General features: G+C 42.0%; 1 protein-coding gene across 2 annotated transcripts; it reads right to left on the bottom strand.

Annotated features, from left to right (window-relative positions):
- Positions 1 to 27: 27 nt before the first annotated feature.
- On the bottom strand, positions 28 to 16,798 carry LOC139574234 (four and a half LIM domains protein 1-like). 2 transcript variants are annotated; one of them, XM_071398622.1, is made up of 6 exons: positions 16,641 to 16,798; positions 2,884 to 3,065; positions 2,142 to 2,319; positions 1,357 to 1,526; positions 937 to 1,123; positions 28 to 747 (listed from the first exon to the last, which is right to left on the bottom strand). In XM_071398622.1, the coding sequence occupies exons 2-6, from the start codon at positions 3,037 to 3,039 to the stop codon at positions 593 to 595; spliced, it is 846 nt and encodes a 281-aa protein (XP_071254723.1). In that variant the 5' UTR covers positions 3,040 to 3,065; positions 16,641 to 16,798; the 3' UTR covers positions 28 to 592. The 2 variants fall into 2 exon arrangements, with proteins under 2 accessions (XP_071254723.1, XP_071254722.1); XM_071398621.1 differs by lacking the exon at positions 16,641 to 16,798 and adding an exon at positions 9,892 to 10,008.
- Positions 16,799 to 24,028: the final 7,230 nt, after the last annotated feature.

Here is a 24,028-nt window from a genome sequence, read left to right as displayed (position 1 = left end):
TTGTCGAGCAGAGGGAAATAAACACAATTTTGGAGCTTACCTTTATTGATCAATAATGTGCATTCACTTCAAAAAGCTGAGTACATGATTAGACTCTGAGCATAACACTTTGATACCTACGAAGACCTAGTTTGTCCATACTGATTATTGAAGCACAACACACAAAACCCTCAACAGCTCTTCAAACACATCACTTGAGAGACACCATGACTGATTACTTAGCTAGTATATGATTCAAGAAGCAACAGGAAGCATGTAACAGCCATTACTGTTCCAGTAAGGAGCTGAAAAGGGCATTCCCTAATGATTATGCAGAGTTCTGAATTTGACCCAAGCTTGTTAGTATTACATATTGTAGGCCAAAAAAAACAAACCACTTGGTGTGTTAGTATTAAACAATGACAGAAAACAGTGGAACAAGATTCATATTCAACTGCTGTTAGATTTCATTCAGGTGATTAACCTAATACATGCTTTCTCTTTTAAACCCTTGATTGGCCACTTAATTTGAGTTAGTTGGCTTATCCCGTTTATGTTCTGCCCCCAACATGAATGAGACAGGGCACTTATTTGGCCCCGTTGCTGGCTATGCTCACAGCTTCTTAGCACAGTCAGGGCAGTAGATGTCCTCTCCGTTGATGACAAAGCGCTTGTTGGCCAGGGAGAGGGAGCATTTCTTGCAATTGAAGCAGTTCTCGTGCCAGGAGTGACCCTCGTAGTTCACCACGTTGGTCCCATGGCCAAACCCTGTATTATGGGAGATAGTATGTGCAGCATAGTAATGGGCCAGATATATTATAACTAGTTTACAGCCATAACATCTTATTAATGCCACTGAATCTCACTAAAAACATTCCATCCTACACAATGAAATCCTTCATTTATTATAAAAAGTGTCCATAGAATAAATGTTAATGTAAAGTGTGGGTGTCTGACCTGTGATGGGATTCTTGCAGCCGTTGCACTGCTTGGCCACGGAGGTCTTGTAGCAGTCCACACAGTAGACATGCTCCTCGTGGGAGGTAAAGCGGGTTCCGGCCAGGCCCTTACGGCATGTACGACACACAAAGCACTCGGAGTGCCAGGGCTGGTCCTGGTAGCTTATACCACCTGTGGTGATGGGCTGGGGGGAGAAAAACCATGTTAGTTGCATTGGAAGACCATGTACTTATTCTGTATGAATAACAAAGCATTTTCTTTTAACTTGTACCTTCTGTTGGTATACTTGAGTATAAGAATGCTATAATTAGGCCTGTAATTACACTAACATGGCAGGAAATAATTTAACAAAATTCAGACAGAATGACAATGATTTTGTTCTGTTTGTGGGTGTGTGAAGGGGCAGGTCTTATGCACCTGCTTGCAGTGGAAGCATTTCTTGGCAAATTTCTTCTCGTGGCACGGGCCGCAGAATATGTCGTCGCCCTTGTTCAGGAAGCTCTGCGAGCGGATTGGTTGCTTGCACTCGAAGCAGGTGAAGCACTCCTCATGCCACACCTTGTTCTTATACTCCACATTCTGCGTGCCTGGCAGTCAAAGATATAATAGATGAGAAAACAGACCCTTGTTTCACACAGTGGGTGAGTTCGTAAATTCACTGTCTATCTACTCCGATTTCAGAGTACTCTTGTCTGAGTGTCCCAGAGTGCCGAATAACGGATTAATTTACGAATGCGCAACACCTGTTGAATATGACTGGTATCAGTAAGCTTCGGAAAATACACGTAATTCATTTGTTGCCAGCAGCTCAGTTAGTCACTAACGCTCTAGATAACATAAACAGTCTAACCAGTTGTGCTAGGGCGAGTAAAGTGGCCAGTGAGATGTTCTCTCATTTGTGTCTGAAAGTAGCTAGCAAGATGGCTTGGGTACTTGACTGCGAGTGTGAGGTCAGAACAGTCGGATCAACCGTACTCCTCGGCCAGAGCGTCCAATGTGCGTTCTGAACGCTCCGAGACTGAGAGCTAAAAGCTCTGAATTTACAAACGGACCATCTGACAACGCTCTGAATTTACGAACGCACATAGTGTCGGAATTTGCCCTGGGCTTCACAAGAACAACATAAATGTAAACAGCGGCCATCTGCACACTGCTAGGTCACTTTTAAGAAAGAAGTGTATTATGGGTATGGTTAAGCCCACCTGGCATGACCACCTTGTAGCAGGCCTGGCACCGGTTGCCATCCTCGCGGGAGCCACACGTGCCACACATGATCTTTCCGTCGTCCCTGGCGCCGAAGGGCTCGTTAGCCAGGGGCTTGTAGCACTTGGCACAGCGGAAGCAGTCCTCGTGCCAGTGACGGTTCTTATGGTTCAGCTCCTGGACAGAGAGGAGGGAGGGAAAGGCGTGAGATGCATTCATTCACATGGGCTTCCTACACACCTCATCAAACTGAGGCTCTTTCCCCAATCATTTGTTGGCGACGGTATTCAGAGGTGTTAGCCAGAAAAAAAGAGTATGTCCTTCTGGAAAGCATTAGTGTAGATTACGTGAATTTGAGTGCAGCATACCATGAAGGGACTGACAGCCAAACGGACACCCTGGGGTAGACACTAGTCATGGTGAAACAATGTGAATGGTATAATATTTCAGGGTTCGTTAGCAATGATAGTGGCTATAACACAAGTAAGTATCTGTGACTGTTATGTTGTGGAGGCGGCTGCCCCAGGATCAGGTCGCCACCTGTCCATATAATCATATTCGTTATTATCTAAACGGCTAAATTGATCTTATATCAACACTCCTACTCTGAAAGGCTTTGTGGATACTGGCACAGATATGCAACACTGGCCTTAATCTGGACATATGAACTGAAGCCAATCAGCTTTATGAACACACATTTAAGGGTACACACACACTCACAAGGACATACACAATACCCACCTTGGCATCAGCCCCAATGGGGCGACGGCATTCGGCGCATGTGTTGGCACAGAGTTTGTCGAAGCACTTTGTACACACGTGCTTCTCATCCTTCATCACATACTTCTTCCCATGCAGGTTGTCACGGCAATAGTAACAGTCAAAGCGTTCAGTCATGGTGGAAGTAGAGTAGCTCCTCGGCCCTGTACAAACAACAATCACATTTACCTTGGGGAACAAGTCATATATACAGTACCAGTTAAAAGTTTGGACACACTGACTCATTCCAGGGTTTTTCATTATTTTTACTATTTTCTACATTGTAGAATAATAGTGAAGACGTCAAAACTATGAAATAACACATATGGAATCATGTAGTAACCAAAGCAAAAGTGTTACTTGTGCACATGACATTAAAGCTTGAACTTGAAACTTGTTCCTCAGCCATCTACAATGCATGCAGCCAGACCTGAATAATGACTCAGGGCTCTCCAAACGTCCTCACACTGCCATTAACCAGTGGTGTAAAGTACTTAAGTAGTTTTTTGTGGTATCTGTACTTTACTATTTATATTTTTCACTACTTTTATTTCACAACATTCCTAAAGACAATAATGTACTTTTTACTCCATACATTTTCCCTGACATCCGAAAGTACTCGTTACGTTTTGAATGGCTAGCAGGGCAGGAAAACGTTCAAATTCATGCACGTATAAAGAGAACATTCCTGCTCATCCCTACTGCCTCTGATCTGGCGGACTCGATAAACACAAATGCTTCGTTTGTAAATTATGCTTGAGTGTTGGAGTGTGCCCCTGGCTAGCCGTAAATTTAAAAAAAAAAAAAAAAAAAAAAAAAAAAAAAAATGGTGCTGTCTGGTTTGCTTAATATAGGGAATTTTAAATGATTTATACTTTTGATACTTAAGTATATTTAAAACCAAATACTTTTAGACTTTTACTCAAGTAGTATTTTACTGGGTGACTTTTACTTGAGTCATTTTCTATTAAGGTATGACAATTGGGTACTTTTTCCACCACTGCCATTAACACACACTGTCATGTTGACAAAACATGGCCCTGTCTAGCAGGCACCCAGACACACAAAACCTATCCATCATCCAAGCTAAGAAAAATACATGTTCAAGCTGGCATCCCAGTACGAGTTCTGTCCTCTAATCAGACCCAACCAGGCAAGGGGCTTAGCACCGGCATGCCAAGGGTCTGAGGGAAGTGTGTGGAAAATGGCTGCCTCAAAATGACCCACAGATGTCTGGCTGTGAACAGAGCTTTAGCATGTAGTCATCACGCTGTGTCTAACTCGGCCCTGCGGGGGTTGGCTGACTTTATCAGGCTTTGTTGGAAAGTTTAAGTCATATTTTTAGAGTGCCTGGCTCATTCAGTCCATCACATCCCATCCAACCTCTCTGCCGTTGTCTTCTTTTTGGCAGCGCCATTTCATTGGCTGTAAACAAAACCGTCCTCTGCTCCTCTCATTAACATTCCGATCACAATGGGCAGCACAGGCGGGTCATCCGTCAGGATAAGACCAACAGTGTTGGAGAAGATACTCTGAAAATATAGTTTCCCAAGCTACCAATTATTTCACACTGGAAGAAGGTTAAGCTACACTAAAGCTACCCTTAAGAAACATATAGTTTACCAAGCTACCAATTATTTCACACTGGAAGAAGGTTAAGCTGCACTAAAGCTACCCTTAAGAAACATATAGTTTACTTAACTAAAGTTACCTTGAAAAAGTAGTTCACTACATCCAAACTACTTTGTGAAAGATTATCATATGTAGATCTGAAATGTCATAGAATACAAATTGCAAGACCGATACCTTTGGGGTCATATGTTTATAGAATGTAAATTAATGCCCACTTCACCCATATTTTCTCAGGTTTTTGCATTAAAAGTAGTGTGTGGTTCCAGTAGTAAGCAATTAACTAGTGAAAACACTACCTAGATTTTATTTAGTTCAACTACCACCAAGCTACTGCAGAAATGAGTTAAATTACTAGTTGAACTACATGTAGTTCACTACTCCCCAACACTGCCCTTGGGAAAAAATATTGCAGTCAGAGTGCAGTATAACTGCAGTACACTGCAATATAACTGTAGTTATAAACTTGGTGCTTCAAGCCCTGAATACTGATTGGCTGACAGCCATGGTATATTAGACCGTATACCACGGGTATGACAAAACATGTATTTTTACTGCATGTATTATAACCAGTTTATAATAGCAATAAGGCACCTCTGGGGTTGCGCAGTGCCTAAGAACATCCCTTAGCCGTGGTTTATTGGCCATATACCACACCCCCTCGTGTCTTATTACTTAATTAGAGTGCAGTATAACTGCAGTATGCTGCAAATACTGCATCCAAAATAACCGTTTTTTTTTACTGCAGTAATTTTGTAGTATAAATGCAGTTAGAGTGCAGTATAACTGCAGTACACTGCAGTTATTCTGCAATTACTGCCTCCAAAATAGCAGTCAACTACAGTTACTGTACTTTTACTGCAGTTTCAAAACTGCAATCTTTTTTTGTAAGGGTGAAGACCCAGCTGTGTCCTGGAAGAGATTGGTTGTGTTCTATGGCCTCCCTGGAATGAACAATGCTCTTTCAGCCTGTCAGTGACCTACAGTATGTGTCATCGTGATCATCTTGATTGTCAATGTCATGCACTTGCAAGCCTCCTACATGTCTCATAGATGGGTTAGCTGACAATGTGAATTGTAAGTGGCTCAAATATGCTAGCTACCTAACCAACTGTAACAATGTATTTCAAATCAAATCGCATGTCACATGCGCCGAATACTTAAAAAATAAAGGAGAGCCGCACACTCTAGGAGCTCAGATGCAAAAACATTTATGTCCAAGCTGTCTTCATCAGGGTATCAAATGTTATTTGTCACGTGCACCGAATACAACAGGTGTAGACCTTACAGTGAAATGCTTACTTACAAGCCCTTAACCAACAATGCAGTTAAGAAAAATACAAAAAAATAAAATGAAAGTAACAAATAATTTTAAAGAGCAGCAGTAAAATAACAATAGCGAGGCTATATACCGGGGGTACCGGTACAGAGGCAATGTGCGGGGGCACCGGTTTGTCGAGGTACTTGAAGTAATAATATGTAGGTAGCGTTATTAAAGAAGCCTCTTGGACCTAGACTTGGCGCTCCGGTACCGCTTGCCGTGCGGTAGCAGAGAGAACAGTCTATGACTAGGGTGGCTGGAGTCTTTGACAATTTTTAGGGCCTTCCTCTGACACCGCCTGGTATAGAGGTCCTGGATGGCAGGAAGCTTGGCCCCAGTGATGTACTGGGCCGTACGCACTACCCTCTGTAGTGACTTGCGGTCGGAGGCTGAGCAGTTGCCATACCAGGCAGTGATGCAACCCGTCAGGATGCTCTCGATGGTGCGGCTGTATAACCTTCTGAGGACCCATGCCAAATCTTTTCAGTCTACTGAGGGGGAATAGGTTTTGTCGTGCCCTCTTCGCGACTGTCTTGCTGTGCTTGGACCATGTTAGTTTGTTAGTGATGAAGACGCCAAGGAACTAGAAGCTCTCAACCTGCTCCAATGCAGCCCCATCGATGAGAATGGGGGCGTGCTCTGTCCTCCTTTTCCTGTAGTCCACGATCATCTCCTTATTTAAGAGACAAGTGCTGATTGTGCAAATGTATTTATGTTTTCAATAAACATTGGAGACAAAATACAGTTTACATGTTGTCAACAATCTAAGCCAACCCTGTCTGTTTTGCCCCATAGTTGTGCATGCGTTGGTTTTGTTGCTAAACAACCAACCCGTCTTCACGAAAATATCTCTGATTAATGAGACAACAGATGTGATATTATTGTGAGCGCTCAAGTATCTTAAACCTTTTTAATACAATGAGAGCAATGGGGGGAAATACTAATGATGGAATGACAATATATCCTGGTAGCCGCGGGAACACTGCAAATATTGACGAGTGCCAATTGGTGCTCTTCGAGTGGCCTGGGGATGTGGTCAACAGTGAGTGTGGTGAACAGAACGGGATGAGTTAGAGCCGCTGTGGTATGTGTTCTCTCCCAGCTGTAGTGTACAGTGAGGATGGATGGATTCGTAGAAGAGGGGAAAGAGAGAGGCCTGTCTTCACTGTGCCAGAGGGATAAAGGAGGCAGCCTGGCTTGAGCCCCTATACAGAGCCACCGGTGAGTCATCCCCATTCTTATCTCAGTGGTACGAGCCAGTCGGGATCAGTTCAATAGAATCCAATTGGCAGGACCGGATCAATGGCTTAGAGGCAGTAGGGTATCAAGGTATCACAGTCTCAGAAGCCCAAATCCATCTCAAACTGAGTTAACCATGCATTCCATTCTGAGTGTGTAAGCACTGTGCCTGTATGTCAGGGACACCTAGGCCCACAAAGTCAGATGATTGACTTTTGAGGACACTGTGGATGCCACTGTGCCACCGTGACCATTGTGGGTCTAGATGTGCCTAATAAAAGAGCACTGTGATTAAGCGCTAAGCCTTTCAGCTACTGCCAATCACACAGCTGCTTCCACAGAAACAGCCATGGTATGCACCAGCACTCTTTGTAGGAGGGGTTAGAGTACACCACTTTGGTCCCTGGGGTGGGAGAAACACTTTACAGTGGAAAGGTCAGAGTAAGAGCACAGTGAGTGGTGAACCAGGATGGTGCCAGGGATAGCCTCACAGAGCCTGGCTCTCATTAACATTGATCACGGATGGCTTACTGATGGCAGATCAGAGCCAAACGGACCCCAGAGAGAGGGTTATGGAGGTAAGATCAACTGCTACAGTGACTTCAGAAAGTATTCACACCCCTTGACTTTTTTCCACATTTTGTTTGCGTGACAGCCTGGATATAAAATGTATTAAATTGATCTAAACATAATACCCCATAATGTCAAAGTGGAATTTTGAGTCTTGAGTCAATAAGTATTCAACCCCTTTGTTATGACAAGCCTAAATAAGTTCAGGAGTAAACATTTGCTTAACAAATCGCACAAGTTGCACAGACTCTGTGTGCAATAATAGTGGTTAACATGATTTTTGAATGACTACCCCATCTCTGTACCCCACACATACAATTATCTGTAAGGTCCCTCAGTTGAGTAGCAAATTTCAAGCACAGATTCAAACGGATTCAATGCCTCAGAAAGAAGGGCACCAAATGATAGATTGGTAAAAAGAAAAAAATGATATCCCTTTGAGCATGGACGGTGAAGTTATTAATTGGGCATTGGATGTTGTATCAATACAAAGATTTAGGCATCCTTCCTAATGCAGTTGCCAGAGAGGAAGAAAAAATGCTCAGGGATTTCACCATGAGGCCAATGATGATTTTAAAATGATTGCAGAGAATTATGGCCGTGGTAGGAGAACTGAGGACGGATCAATAACATTGTAGTTACTCCACAATACTAACCTGCATGACAGAGTGAAAATAAGGAAGCCTGTACAGAATACAAAATATTCCAAAACATGCATCCTGTTTGCAACAAGGTACTAAAGTAATAATGCAAAATAAATGAGGCAAAGGAATTCACTTTTTGTTCTGAATACAGTGTTTGGGGCAAATGCAACACAGCACTGGGTACCACTCTACAAATGATCAAGCATGGAGGTGGCTGCATTGTTATTTTGTAAATGTTATTTAACTAGGTTCTTATTTACAATGACGGCCAAACCCTAACCTGGACGACGCTGGGCCAATTGTGCGCCGCCCTAAGGGACTCACAATCACGCCCGGTTATGATACAGCCTGGAATCAAACCAGGGTCTGTAGTGACACCTCTAGCACTGAGATGCATTGCCTTAGACCGATGCGCCACTCGGCAGTTATGAGTATGCTTGTCATCAAGAATTGCAGAGTTTTGCAAGATAAAAATAAACTGAATGTAGCTAAGAACAAGTCAAATCCTAGAGGAAAACCTGGTTCAGTCTGATTTCCAACAGACTCTCTGAGATTAATTCACCTTTAAGCAGGACAATAACCCTAAAACACAAGGTCAAGTCTACACTACAGTTTCTTACCAAACAACCTTGAATGTTCCTGAGTGGCCTAGTTTTGACTTAAATCTGCTTGAAAATCTCTGGCAAGACTTGAAAATGGCTGTCTAGCAATGATCAACAACCAACTTGACAGAGCTTAAAAATAATAAATTGGCAAATATTGCACAATCCTAGGTGTGTAAAGCGCTTAGAGACATACCCAAAAAGACTCACAGCTGTAATCGCTGCTAAAGGTGATTCTAACATGTATTGACTTAGGGGGGTGAATTCTTATCTAATCAATATATATTAGTTACATTTTTCCTTCCACTTTGACATTATAAAGTATTTTATGTAGATTGTTGCAAAAAAATTACAATTAAATACATTTTAATAATACTTTGTAGCACAACAAAATGTGGAAAAAGTCAAGGGGTCTGAGTACTTTCTGAAGGCACTGAATGTATAGTATCTACCATGTGATATCTCTGTCTGACTTGAAATGTACCCAATAAAAAAATATTGAATGAATCATCTTTGATCCACTACTTACAGCCTGAATGATGCTGTCCCAAGGACTCCATTTCCATGATACAGATGCATCAATCCAGCTGTAAATAGCATTGCCTTGAAAAAGGTCAAACCATCACTTTTCTCCAGAATTATTTTTCAACTTACTCGAGGGACCTCTTTGCTCCCTCTGTGGTGTCATAAGACCTTAGCTTCCTTTCCACCAAAAATGCAACAATTAGAAAATGAACTCCAGAGTAGTGGTTCCTCACAAAATGTCCTTTCTGACGCACCAAACAAACCCATATTTCTAGCCAAGGCCCAAGAGGAACTTTCCACAACCTACCAGCCAGTGTCTTTGACCAAACTTGAGAAAATCTCACCAAACCACCACCACTAGTCCAGCACCAGGTATCAGTAATGGATTGAACCCATATGAACAAGACACGCATCCATCACAATGCAACCCCACACTCCATCAGCCTATTTCTTTAGCTACCTGAAAGTCTGTAAGCCATGTTTTGGTCCAGGTAAGAGAGGTAAGGAGAGGAGAAAGACAAATCCAAGGACCGGAGGAGAGAGTAGCATCCACACAGGGAGAAAGGAGAAGACCACACACCCTACCAAGGTATGGGTTATATATACACCCCCTCTGACCCACAGCCTGACGCCCACAGCCGCCCCTTCACCCCCTAACCCCACACCCAAACCCAACCATGAACTATCCATTCCATTTTAAGATATGTATCAGAAGAATAGAATGTTGGGGGGGAGATGGACAGAGAAAGCCAATACCATGGCTGGGACATCAGAGTCAACATATACCCACACTGCCCCCTATGTTATTTTTATATATAATATATACATTATATTAACATTGAGACAGTGGCTGAGTGCAACACTGTGACCAACCAGCAAGCTGATATCATTACTCAGTGAAAGTGCTGAAAGACATGGTGCAAACAGTGTATTAATCAAGCCGTAATTTATGGTTAGTTTGTTTAGTAACGCTGTTTATATTACCATCAACACTTAGTGTGTGTGTCTGTCTGTCTGTGCGTGCATATGTGTGCATGTTGCGTCTGTATTTACATAACCAGATTATGTGTTCTAGAAACTATGCTCTGAAGTGCTCGCAGACAAGGTTCTTCAAGGCACAAACACAAGATGCATTTAAGATCCAAAGGAGAAAAAAAAGACACATTTTCAAACACTTTTTTTCCAATGTTGAATACCTCTCTGTGACTTTGGTGTCTCTGTGAAAATATTTCCTTGAAAGGAGCGAAGCTGTTCACAGTAAGAGGGATTTATTTTGTAACTCAAAAGGAACTATACACCATAGACCCGGGATGGGCCACATTGATGGGGGTGGGGGCCACAAAAATATGAACTCATCATGAGGGACCGCAGTGGCTCGCAAGTCTGCGTACCCACACATGCAGACAACGGATTTGTGCAATCAATATATTTGTGCAGTTAAACTACTTAACTCTCTTAACTAAATGCATTATACCAATAGCCAGGGCTTGCCTTCACTTTGTCATGGGGTGGAGAGAGGTTGTTGCAGCTTAAAAGCGAATTTCCTGCAATTCTACACATTTTGCCACGACTTATGCCATGTTAATATTAGGGCTGGGAATTGCCAGGGAAGTGTGGTTCTAGACACACACACACAATGAACAGGAAAGTATGGTAGGTAATGACGGAAACTGGATTAAATAATCAAGACATCATCAAGTCAATGACCCGAGTAAAGACCCATGATCCCCATTGTTTACTTGCCCTGATGAGTCTACCATGTCTCAGCACTTCTCCCTGTGTTTCTCCCAAATGGCATCCGATCTCCTGCGCAGTGCACTACACTTGACTAGAGCCCCATGGACAATGGTCAAAAGCAGTGCACTATATAGGGAATAGGGTGCCATTTGGGATGAAACCCATGTCAACCAGGAGAATAAGCCAGAGGACAACAGATCCTGTGGAGAGAATTCAAAGTAGTGGAGGCTTGTTTAAGGCATTTGGTTGTCGTCACAGAATTTGTTTTCTCCCATTATTGAGGTTTGAACTTATTGTTTGTTCTTTTGTTGCCTGTCTGTGTAAATCACCTGTCCCTCAGTTAAACTAAACCCACACAGTAGCATTTATGATCAGGTAGGTATCATGGACACCACAACACACCACTTAAAGGGGCAATCTGTAGATCAGTGACTCCCTGCCACTGTTTTAATAAAAAGCTGAGGGATGGGTTTGGAAAAATGTAACCACTCAAATTCATATACAAAGCTATGGACGCAAGAGCTGACCATGCATGAAATCAAAATATTTTGATTTCACTGAATAGCCATATTTGAAGTCTATTCAGTGCTTGTTTACATTTTACATTATTTACAAACATTAAAGTAAGCTTATATTTGGGGTTTTGGTGGGGTAGGACAGTTGGACTAAGCTCATGAGGCATGTATAAATCATATCATACATTTAAAAATCCCAAAATTGATGTGGCAATCACAGATTGCCCTTTTAAGCCCCCTGAGTAAGAGCCCTGTCTTCTGTCCTCTGTTTAGTACACTCATCCCCCCCATTATTGTCATCCCTGTCCCTTTCTCCCTTGTACGGCCTCCCTCAGTTGTTATTTTTCTTGATCCTTTCTCAATATCTCTCTCCTCTCTCCCTCCATCTCCCCCTCCCTCTGTAACAGGCAGTTGTTGTGTTGACAATATAAATCAGTGTTTGTGTGTTTGTGCATGTGTGTGTGTGTGTGTGTGTGTGTGTGTGTGTGTGTGTGTGTGTGTGTGTGTGTGTGTGTGTGTGTGTGTGTGTGTGTGTGAACGTGCGTGCGTGCGTGCGTCTGTGCATGTGTCCGTGCATGTCCCTGTATGCATGCGCGATTGGAATGCTGACAGCGGTGACATGCTCATTTGTGGGTACTGCTATTGAGACTGTGTCTATTCCCCTAGTAGACAATAGCAGAGGAATGCACACCCGCCCGCCAGTCCCTTAGGTACTGCCTTCAAACAGGACAGAAATAGCACCACACACTCACCCTGGCTCCATCAGCAACAACAAACCACACAAGAACCACAAATACCTTTTCCAATCTAAAGATGGAAACTGATAGGAGTTAGTCAGCCAATAGCCATAAACACCGAAGTGTTAAAATGTTGACAATACATGTGACGTACTGAAGTAGAATATGTTGACCACGTTCAGTTGTATCTACCTATCCAACCGGGACACAGATATCAGGACTCTACAATCTCTGCACCGCATATTTGCTCTCCCTCAATGCTTCCTAGCACTCCACTACATGAAACGCTATTGGTCTCGGTCTTTATGCTCCCTGGCAGAGATTAAAAGAACTGTTCAGAGGATAACCCGGCAGCCGTTCAGTAGCAGTGGTGGTAGATAATGACATCATTTGAAATCCTCTGTGCATTAACATCATATATCTAACCAGACAGTCGTATTGCACATGTTACCAGTGGGATTAGAGAGGTAAGAAAAAATAGGATGTCTGGAGTGGACTTCCTGACCAGATGCAGGAGTAGGTCCTGATTGGGTCATTAGAACATGCCGACACCCCTTCTACCGTACAGCCTAGTGTACAGTGTGTACAGACACAACCTAAGATCACCATAGCCCTGTGAGACAGCTATATCACTGGTACATTGTCTGCGGTTTTATCACAGTTCGTAGATCTGTTGATAACCTACCCTACAGCACAAATGATCCCTTACCATGTGTTACAGTAACACTGACGTCCACTGGCAACATGCATTATTCATCTTGTGCGGCTGTGTTTAAGTTGTCATTATAAACTGGGTGGTTCAAGCCCTGAATGCTGATTGGCTGACAGCCGTGGTATATCAGACCGTATACCACGGGTATGACAAAACATTTATTTTTACTGCTCTAATTATGTCGGTAACCAGTTTATAATAGCAATAAGGCACCTCTGTGTTTGTGGTATATGGCCAATATACCACAGCTACGGGCTGTATCCAGGCACTCAGTGTTGTGTGGTGCCTAAGAACAGCCCTGGGCCGTGGTATGTTGGCCATATAACACACCCCATCGGGCCTTATTGCTTAAATAACACATTCTCAATGACCAGCTCTCTGGCAAAAAATGTCAGCCTCTAATCGTGATAATTTAGTTAATGTATGGTTGAAATAGCCCCGACAGAAACAAAAGGACAGCCTATCCAAAGGGTAATTTCTCAGAATGTTCCCTCTGTCTGTCTCTCTGAGTTCTGTTGTGACTCTGTCACCATCTGGTCCTGGTCAGTGGAAAGGGCAGTGATAAGGCCGTCTAATCTCAGGGGAGTACTATTGTATTACTGACTCACCACCACTCACACAAACACAGACACAGTGACAGACACAGAACTATATCAACACATGTTCCCTAGAAACAACAGAGGTGAAGGTGGAGACAGACCTGGGTCAAATATGTGTGATTTCTGAGTGGACACAAGGAGCCATTTTGTCAACAAGTCTGACGTGATCACATGCCCACATCATCATCTCGCAACCGGACATGACACTGACATGATATCCACGTCACACTTGCACACAAAGGTCACTACTCCTTAGACAACCACACATTTATTCTCGGTCCTATGTGTCAATCGAGGGCAACAGTGTTTCCAAACAAGAGGGGGTGTGGGGGGGATATGTGTTTTTCCATTCACCACCCTCCAAACCCTCCCTTCCATGACATTGAGCTCCACACACAAACACAAGCGCACACGCACACACACTGATAAGGATTTCACAGTGGGCCCGGCCAACACTTCAAGCTCCCATTTCTTCTGCATGACTCACAGCTCTCTGAATCTCTCCAAAAGTAAACTGCTCCAATAGCCCAGTCTGCTCTGTTCATAAAGATAGATTGAGGAGTCTATCCCCAGTATATGTCAAGTAGGACGATGGAAAGAGCTCTTAAAAGAAATAGACTCACTTCATCCCTCCCTATAAGCCTGCAGACCGCCCTTAAAAAGTGGTGAGCCCCAGTTGCAAAATATGGTCATAGTCATTTGGAGAGTCACACAGTACTTCTGCCAATTGGAAAGAGGGTCTGGGAGAGGGTTATGAGCTCTCTCTCGCTCTCTTTCTCTGTAACAACACAATGAGGTGTGGATGTGGAGATGGGTGATAGGTACCCTAGCAGTTAAGAGCGTTGGGCCAGTAACTGAAACATCGCTGGTTTGAATCCCCAAAATCTGGTTCGAAATATGTTGATGTGCCCTTGAGCAAGGCACTTACCACTAATTGCTCTTGTAAGTCGCTCTGGATAGATGACCAAAATGTAAAATGTGTAAGGCAGGGAGGTACAGTTCTGCCTCCATTGGAGACAATGTTGCTTCCCTCACAGCCAGCCGGTCAGTCAGACACACTACATTGCCTAATTAGGATATACTCAGCAGTCAGCTGGAAGGCTAGTGAGCGTGCTGTATCATTATTTCATATGCTCCACTCCTCTACACACACTTCAAATCAAATGTTATTTGTCACATGCACCGAATACAACAGGTGTAGACCTTACAGTGAAATGCTTACTTACAAGCCCCTTAACCAACAAGTACACATAGGTGCAAGCCTACACACACACACACACACACAGTGAGAGTAAACAGAGGACACTAATGCTCCAGAGGCTGTCTTCTTGGGCAGAAGGCCAGGTGTCCCCCTGGGACTGATGTGGACCATACAGGAAACACAAGGCCCTCCAGTAGTGGAGCCCTCTGATCTAACATAATCAATGTCACAATGTGTTCCAATGGGCATTATGTCTGCAAACATTGGGTCCTGCTGCTATTGCTGGTGTGCCACGCTGGTATATGACTGGTTGATCAGATTAAACTTTGCATGAACACATTCTTCACGAAGGCACAAATGCTCACATGGACTGAAACAGGACTGAATCAATCAGTCTGGTTAGAGACAAGGAGTGTACTGTAAAGTACCATATAATTAATGTACCATATTATGAAAAGTTATGGGCGCTGAACCCAATCCAAACAAAAAATAATTTCGGCTTTTATTGCCTAAAATGGTGATGTCATTGGCACAATGAGAGCCAGTCACACTAGAAGAGGAGGGGCCTCCCCAGGTGTTCTGAAGCTGCTGCTGGGAGAAAATTACATCATACATTTGGCTTGGCAGCTGGCTTAACCAGTAAAGTGTAGCAGGACTGAGGGCAACCTATTGTACTGTGTGTTTTGTAAAGGGTTTTTGGGCTGACCTTGAATAACCCGCTGGTGGGAGGTAGGCTAGTGTTATTATGGTATTCTTGAGCACTGTTGATGTAGACATGGGGTCAGGGCCCTATTCAATTAATACTGGATACCACATTTTGACTATTGGATATGTCCAAAACAACATTATATACAATACAGTTTTTTGTGAGTCCCATTGTACACAATATTTTGCTTGAGGAAGACAAATGCTGCTTTTGACTTATGCCAGAAAGCTGGTTTCAGGGTTTGATTGAATAGATTACATCATCTGTGTACAGAACACAATAAAATGTAAATAAAATGGTTTTCAGTTACTTATTTTTTCCATATGTCAGTAAACTATAAAACTTGAAATTAAAAGCACTAGTAAATGTACCAAACGGCTCATTTTAAACCATTAAAACTGACCACATAGGCTTCAGTAATTTACCAAGCCACACAATAACCATATGCATATAGACACTCACAGATCTTTGGTTTTATCTGAAAATCTATACATTTTCAGTCCACAAAATGTACTGCAACAGCTTCTTTAAAAAATATACTTGAGATAAATAATTGCCAATAGGCTAAAATGCACTAAGAATAAAGACACCACATGCCTCCAGGGATGGAACTTTACTTCATATCACTGACTATTAAAATTCCAGCCTTCCTTATCAGACCTCTTTTTAAAGCTACTGGTGCCAACTACGTGGAATTTAATTATGTACACCAGCATTCAATGTGCCCAAATGCACATGCACCTTGTGTCCATTTTTTGTTGTTGCTTGGACCCAAAGTCAGAATTGAACAAAAACACAACAAATGTGATTTAAACATGTACTCATCTCATAGACATAAAGGGGAGTAAAGAAATATATAACAAAAAAAGTTTAACTTTTTCGCATAAACAGTCTGGTGCGCTGGAATTTTCCCAGTCAAAGATAAACTTTATCCCAACACTAAAAACGAATATTACTAGGTTAGAAGTTGTTTTTTAATTCTCAAAATGTAATTTGACTCACCTATCTCCAAGCGTAAAATATGCACCCTCCTCTCTCCACAGTGATGCGTCCAACAGTAAGTTTTTAGCCGAGGTACCAGACGCGCCGTTGACGCTCCTTAAAAAGCAAGTGGAGCTCAGAAGAAAAAAACCCAGCAGGATATGATCCAAACCTCTATGTTAATATCAACAATGACCTCATCCAGGAATTTATAAGATGTAGCTGTTAGGATCTCAACTTCTCACTGGTTAATACTGGAGGTCATGGAAGCAATACTGTAGAATTTAAAAGCATCAAGAAAGGGCTTATGCCTAACAACAGGCTGCTCTTTGAGATCAGGTATATGAATCAAGCAATCGCAATATACGTTTGTAATGTTTTAGTGTGGTGTGCAACTCTTAGCGTAGCCTAAGCTATTTTCATTGCATATATCGATTGCATTGCATTCAGAGGAGGATGTAAGGTGCTATCCAGAAAATGTATTTAGGATGGAGATGTTTGACGTCACATTTATATGTCATCTATATTATCCATATGTATGCAAAGTATTCCCCAGTGCATGCTCACCTCCTTCTTTGGTAATGAATATCGTTTGCTGAGAGAGATTGCAACAAGATGAGTCACACTAAGCCAAAAGTAAATAGAGTACTTGTATCCTTACTCACCCTCCTTAAGCCTGCAACTGTTACTACAAAGTAATAACACAGGTAAATAATATTGTTGATACATTAGAACCACAGACGTTGTATCTTATCAAACTGTAAGGTGTCAATGACATAAGAATAACCATATTTTCTATTATTTTATATCAAAAGCACAATTCTAGCAACAAAGATCGAAATGGCTTGGCTTTACTATTAGCATCACTAACAGTACATGGATGGGAAATCCCTAGGAGCAGACACCCCTCTCCCAGTGGTCCAATTTAGGATGACCACCTGTCCCGGATTTTGCGGGCTGTCCCGCATTTTGTCCCTTTGTTCCGAAAACAAACAAACATGTCCCGCATTATATCAACAAATTCCAACTCCACTCATTTAGAAAAATAGGTCGATTTGGCCCGTATTTCAGTCAGACAACCAACCTGTCTCTTGCGGTCAAGTTTCGCGAATGAAAACATATATATCATAAGGATGTGGTAGTTTCTCATTCAACATCTTTGCTGCTACTTCACTCAAACTCATTCCTGTTTGAAAAGTCTCCCTTCCTAACTATTTTACATTCCCTGAGACCAACCAGAAATGTTTCCTTGGCCAAATATTCCCCGATTTTCATAAAACGGCCACACCTGTGGTCCCTCGTTTCTGCATCACCAAATGTTGTGCGAGGCAACAATAGTGTAGACTAATTGCGCTTCAACTGCTTGTTTGGTGCAACAGGTGTAGGCTAGTGCTGCACCTCTCACAATGGTGCTCGTTTAGAAAAGTTAGATCCAAGCTAAATCAGTGTCTTGGAAGATCACATAATGATTCATTAGTATTCCACATAACCAAATATTAGCATAATATAACGTTGCAGTAACATCAAAAACACCACCTAATTTCTTCTGAGATTTTAGGATGGTTAGCTGAATAGTCCCAACAAAAATCTCACGCGGCCAAAAATCAAAACAGAGTGCAACTAAGCAGAATGTGCTATGATTTAATCAAAATACAGGAAGGCTCTATCTACCGTTTTTTAATACCATCTACTCTAATTTGCTCACGAAACAGTAATTCAAGAAGATCTAAATGCATATTCCCATGAAAGTGATTGAGATCAAATGTTCCCCAATCACTGGGGGAGCCGTGTGTGATAATTGCACCATGACATACAGGCCTAAAGGCCCGAGACAATAAGACACAGTGGCAGAATAAATTCAACCACACCTTTCTTTTAACACAAAACCGAATAGCAACCTCTGTCCAGTGAAGTCCACAAAGGATATACAGTTGAAGTTGGAAGTTTACATACACCTTAGCCAACTACATTTAAACTCAGTTTTTTACAATTCCTGACATTTAATCCTAGTAAAAATTCCCTGTCTTAGGTCAGTTAGGATCACCACTTTATTTTAAGAATGTGAAATGTCAGAAATAATAGTAGAGAGCATGATTTATTTCAGCTTTTATTTCTTTCATCACATTCCCAGTGGGACAGAAGTTTACATACACTCAATTAGTATTTGGTAGCATTGCTTTTAAATTGTTTAACTTGGGTCAAACGTTTCGCGTAGTCTTCCACAAGCTTCCCACAATAAGTTGGGTGAATTTTTGTCCCATTCCTCCTGACAGAGCTGGTGTAACGGAGTCAGGTTTGTAGGCCTCCTTGCTCGCACATGCTTTTTCAGTTCTGCCCACAAATTTTCTATGGGATTGAGGTCAGGGCTTTGTGATGGCCACTCCAATACCTTGACTTTGTTGTCCTTAAGCCATTTTGCCACAACTTTGGAAGTATGCTTGGGGTCATTGTGCATTTGGAAGACCCATTTGCGACCAAGCTTTAACTTCCTGACTGATGTCTTGAGATGTTGCTTCAATATATCCACATAATTTTCCATTCTCAGGATGCCATCTATTTTGTGAAGTGCACCAGTCCCTCCTGCAAAGCACCCCTACAACATGATGCTGCCAACCACCGTGCTTCACGGTTGGGATGGTGTTCTTCGTCTTGCAAGCATCCCACTTTTTCCTCCAAACATAACGATGGTCATTATGGCCAAACAGTTCTATTTTTGTTTCATCAGACCAAAGGACATTTCTCCAAAAAGTACAATCTTTGTCCCTATGTGCAGTTGCAAACCGTAGTCTGGATTTTTTTATGGCGGTTTTGGAGCAGTGGCTTCTTCCTTGCTGAGCGGCCTTTCAGATTAAGTCTATATAGGACTCGTTTTGCTGTGGATATAGATACTTTTGTAGCTGTTTCCTCCAGCATCTTCACAAGGTCCTTTGCCGTTGTTCTGGGATTGATTTGCACTTTTCACACCAAAGTACGTTCATCTCAAGGAGACAGAACGCGTCTCCTTCCTGAGTGGTATGACAGCTGCGTGGTCTCATGGTGTTTATACTTGCGTACTATTGTTTGTACAGATGAACGTGGTACCTTCCGGCGTTTGGAAATTGCTCCCAAGGATGAACCAGACTTGTGGAGGTCTACAATTTTTTTTCTGAGGTCTTGGCTGATTTCTTTTGATTTTCCCATGATGTCAAGCAAAGAGGCACTGAGTTTGAAGGTAGGCCTTGAAATACATCCATAGGTACACCTCCAATTGACTCAAATTATGTCAATTAGCCTCTCAGAAGCTTCTAAAGCCATGACATCATTTTTTGGAATTTTCTAAGCTGTTTAAAGGCACAGTCGACTTAGTGTATGTTAACTTCTGACCCACTGGAATTGTGATACAGTGAATTATATGTGAAATAATCTGTCTGTAAACAATTGTTGGAAAAATTACTTGTGTCATGCACAAAGTAGATGTCCTAACCGACTTGCTAAAACTATAGTTTGTTAACAAGAAATGTGTGGAGTGGTTGAAAAACGAGTTTTAATGACTCCAACCTAAGTGTATGTAAACTTCTGACTTCAACTGTATAGTAACAGACCTAGAGCATGGTCAAGCAAGTTAATGTTTCCAACATTTTCAGACCACTAAACAGCTATTGATTTAGAACCACAGTAGATATGGGAGTTTATTAAAATTGGGTTTGTGGATCTGTGTAATCTGAGGGAAATATGTCTCTAATAGTCATACATTTGGATGCTCAGTTTCCACCTCATTTGATGGGCAGCGTGCACATAGCCTGTAAGCTGAGCTTCCCAGTCATTTTTTGTTTGCCTCACAAAAGTCAACTAATTCTGTTTTTTGAATATCCATTGCGAATGATAGTTCCTCAGTATTTAAAAAATAATAATAATATAATAATAAATTATATTATTTATTAATAAATTAATTTATTAATAAATTATAAATTATTATTAATAACCAAGCCTCGGTGTGAAAGAGCAAAATATCATGATCTGATGATCCTATATATCCAGTGGAAACGTCATAATACAACAGTTGTCTGTCCTGAGCTCACTGGCCCAGGAAACTCGGAGGGTCAGAAATAGGCTAGTTGATACAATGATGCAAGTTCGCTAGCTACAGCTTCAGGCTGGAACCAGTGATGATTTAATACAATGTTGCACTTCACTAGCAATAGCTCAAGTCAAAACGGATAGAAAGAGAGGCAGACAGGCGGAGTAGAGAGATTAATGTGGAACCAGAATTTTCAGCAGGATATTTTCTACTGTTTTTATTTGTCAGCTTTAGGCCTATGTATTTTACTTAGTTGATGATGGAAGTTATAGGCCTACTGCTGCATTGGCCAATAGGCTATCTCTGAGTTCTATGCTCTCATTTCTTTAGCCGCCAATGGGTCACAGAATATTAATGTGTCCATATGGCAGAGGGTAGTGCTCTTGCCATAGTTGATTTTTAACTTTTAGACTTGTATCATTTTACTTCCGATTTGTATGATTAACCACATGACAATGATTTTGAGAAACTAAAATGTAATTATTGAAATGAAACTGTTCCACAAAAATGCGTATATCAAAATAATCATAACTGGCACACAGATCGGTAGAAATGGTAAATTGCAAGCTTCCCCAAACTTGAAACTCACGAGCAGCCTATGGTCTTTGCTATTACACCCATAAAAACACATCTAAACGCAAGCATTTCTGGTTGCACACATAGGAGGTCCCGTGCAAAAACGTGCCCCGCCTATGGAAATCAAAGGCCCGTTCAACTGATTCATTCTTCCGCCGGCCCTGGAACCTTGTAGTCCCAAGCACTCGTTTTGTCAGGCTTTACTAATAATAAACCCCCTTCTCTCTGGAATAACTAAAGTATCCAGAGAGACAATCGTGAAATGTTCTGTCAAACAATTGTTTCATTTTTATGTATAGCTCTACACTTAAATCACTCATCTAACCCTCTTTACATTTGTGATTGACCCTTCTGAAATGAGAGAGAGAGAGAGAGAGAGAGAGAGAGCAGTGTTTGAGCAGTGTTTTCCACTCTTCCTAGAAAGATGAAGTGTGTGTGGCTCTAAGCGCTGACAGAGGTGAGGTTTATTGAAGTGCACACACAGGCCTGTAGTCGACATCTCTCCTCCCCTTCACCCCTCCCTCTGCCACTCATTGAATGTTTATTGACAGGATTGCGTCCAAATGTCTGTGTTTTTTAGGCAGAGTGTATGTTTAGCTCACTCCAAACCCCCTCTGAGCTTGGGTGTCTGACAGCGCTAGCTAGAGCAATGTCACCTCATTCGACCAACCTGTTCCTGTGAAACGAAACGAGGGCGCAGCGGATCAGGCCATGTGCACTGAGACTAAAAGCAGAACCGACTGGACTAGACTGGACCAGACGTTTCCAACCTTTTCCGTTCTGTGCACAACCAAATCACACACAAAAGCCCTGGGCTGTTCCAAAGTGGAACAGGAGAACTGGCTTTGCCTCTTCAACTGAGCTTTCCTGGTGGGGGATAATGTGTTGGAGTCTACGTCTACGTCTACTTGAGTCTGCAATGTTTTATAGGTGTCTGGGTCTTTCAAACCTCAGGCCAGAAGTATGTGAGCTGAGCTTTTGATGAGCTGGTGTTCATTTCTACTGAAGGGGAGGGTGAAGGCTGCCACACTGATCTGGTTACTGTCGTCTCACACACAAGCACACTCCCTCTTTCTTTCTGTCTCTCTCTCGTAAGCAGACACATTAAACACACTATATAATGGAGAGAATGCTCCCGTCCTCTACCCTTAGAGAGAATAACATTTGAATGAATTAGTTCTAAACCAGCACCTACAGTAGTAACACAGTACATGAGAGTAAACACATATCTCCCACTTGGCAATGCTAAGAAACCATGACGCGTTCCTTTCATAAACTGATGATGATGAGACCAATTCATTTAGCCTCCTCTGTATGCTAATGAGGATGATGAAGGTGAGTGTTTTGTCTTCCTGTATACCAAGGGCATCTGTATTGAGATTCTATAACCTTTATAGCCCAAAGCATGACAGCTGTTCCTGCCATACTGCCAACGAATCCCACAATTCAGGAGAATCTTAGACAGGTGTGCTATGTCTTCCATTTAGGATGACACATTTAAAATACCCAAATGCAGGACAAAGGGATGATTTGGCGGGACGTTCGCGGGATAATTTTTTGGGACAATACCGCCTCTGTTTAATCACCTTATATATACTTTCAGTCTAATACGGCTATTTATTTACTTTTGTAGCTCTTTGTCAGAAGCATGTTTTTTTAACTGTCCTCCAAATTTAGCTGGAATTTTGTGATTGGTATGACATTGGCCTACATCTCGCCTTGCACTCCACAGAATATCAGATTTCAACAACCATTGGAGAAGTGATTAACATCATCAGTGGCACATCCTTATGATATATATCTTGTCAAAAGAGCAACGTGACTGTAAACAGAGATCTGTATATAATGACGAGATGCTCATGTCTCCGTCCTAACAATGGGTAGTCTTTGTCCCAAAAGGTGGGAAGGCAGACGAAAAGCTTAGGTCCAAAATAAGCCCATATAAACGCATTGGGCTTATTTTGGCGAGTGAAACCTCTCGCTCCGCCCCTTCCTCTCCGCTGAATGCCTAACAAATACGGAACAAATCTACCTTTTTTGTAAATTAGTGGTGTCAGAATCTTTTGATAAAATACGGGACATGATTTTTTGGGTTGCTGGATGTGGGACAAAGGGCCAGAATGTGGCACTGTCCTACACAAACCGGGACATGTGGTCACCCTACTTTCATTGTCATAGGAGGGTCTGGCTGGCTAAAAGAGTTGGCTAGCTATGACATTTAGCTTTCCTGTCCCCGGTTCGATCTGGTAGGTGATGAGTGAGTGAACCACTGCTCACTTTGAACACACTATTAGAGGTGTATGTTTTTAAAGAATTTTTACATTTAATTTCACCTTTATTTAACCAGGTAGGCCAGTTGGGAACAAGTTCTAATTTACAACTGCGACCTGGCCAAGATAAAGCAAAACAGTGCGACCAAAAACACAGAGTTACACATGGGATAAACAAAAGTACAGTAATAACACAATCGGAAAATCTATATACAGTGTGTGCAAATGGAGTAAGGAGGTAAGGCAATAAATAGGCCATAGTAGCAAAGTAATTACAATTTAGCAAATTAACACTGGAGCGATAGATGTGCAGATGATGATGTGCAAGTAGAAATACTGGTGTGCAAAAGAGCAAAAAAAGTAAATAAAAACAATATGGGGATGAGGTAGGTAGTTGGATGGGCTATTTACAGATGGGCTGTGTACAGCTGCAGCGATTGGTAAGCTGCTCAGATATCTTTAAGCATCAGCTAAGTCTCCAACTTCAGCGATTTTTGCAATTCGTT

Source organism: Salvelinus alpinus, chromosome 4 (assembly GCF_045679555.1).
Source record: "Salvelinus alpinus chromosome 4, SLU_Salpinus.1, whole genome shotgun sequence".
Classification (NCBI taxonomy): domain Eukaryota; kingdom Metazoa; phylum Chordata; class Actinopteri; order Salmoniformes; family Salmonidae; genus Salvelinus; species Salvelinus alpinus.
Note: the sequence above shows the minus strand (reverse complement) of the source record. Positions and strands in the feature narration are given on the sequence as shown.

Bases quoted from the DNA above. Each gene is read 5' to 3' on its own strand.
- LOC139574234 (XM_071398621.1), bottom strand. The intron at 2,320-2,883 runs GTGGGTATTGTG...CTCTCTGTCCAG, and splicing joins CCATTGGGGCTGATGCCAAG to GAGCTGAACCATAAGAACCG. The intron at 1,527-2,141 runs GTGGGCTTAACC...TTTGACTGCCAG, and splicing joins CTACAAGGTGGTCATGCCAG to GCACGCAGAATGTGGAGTAT.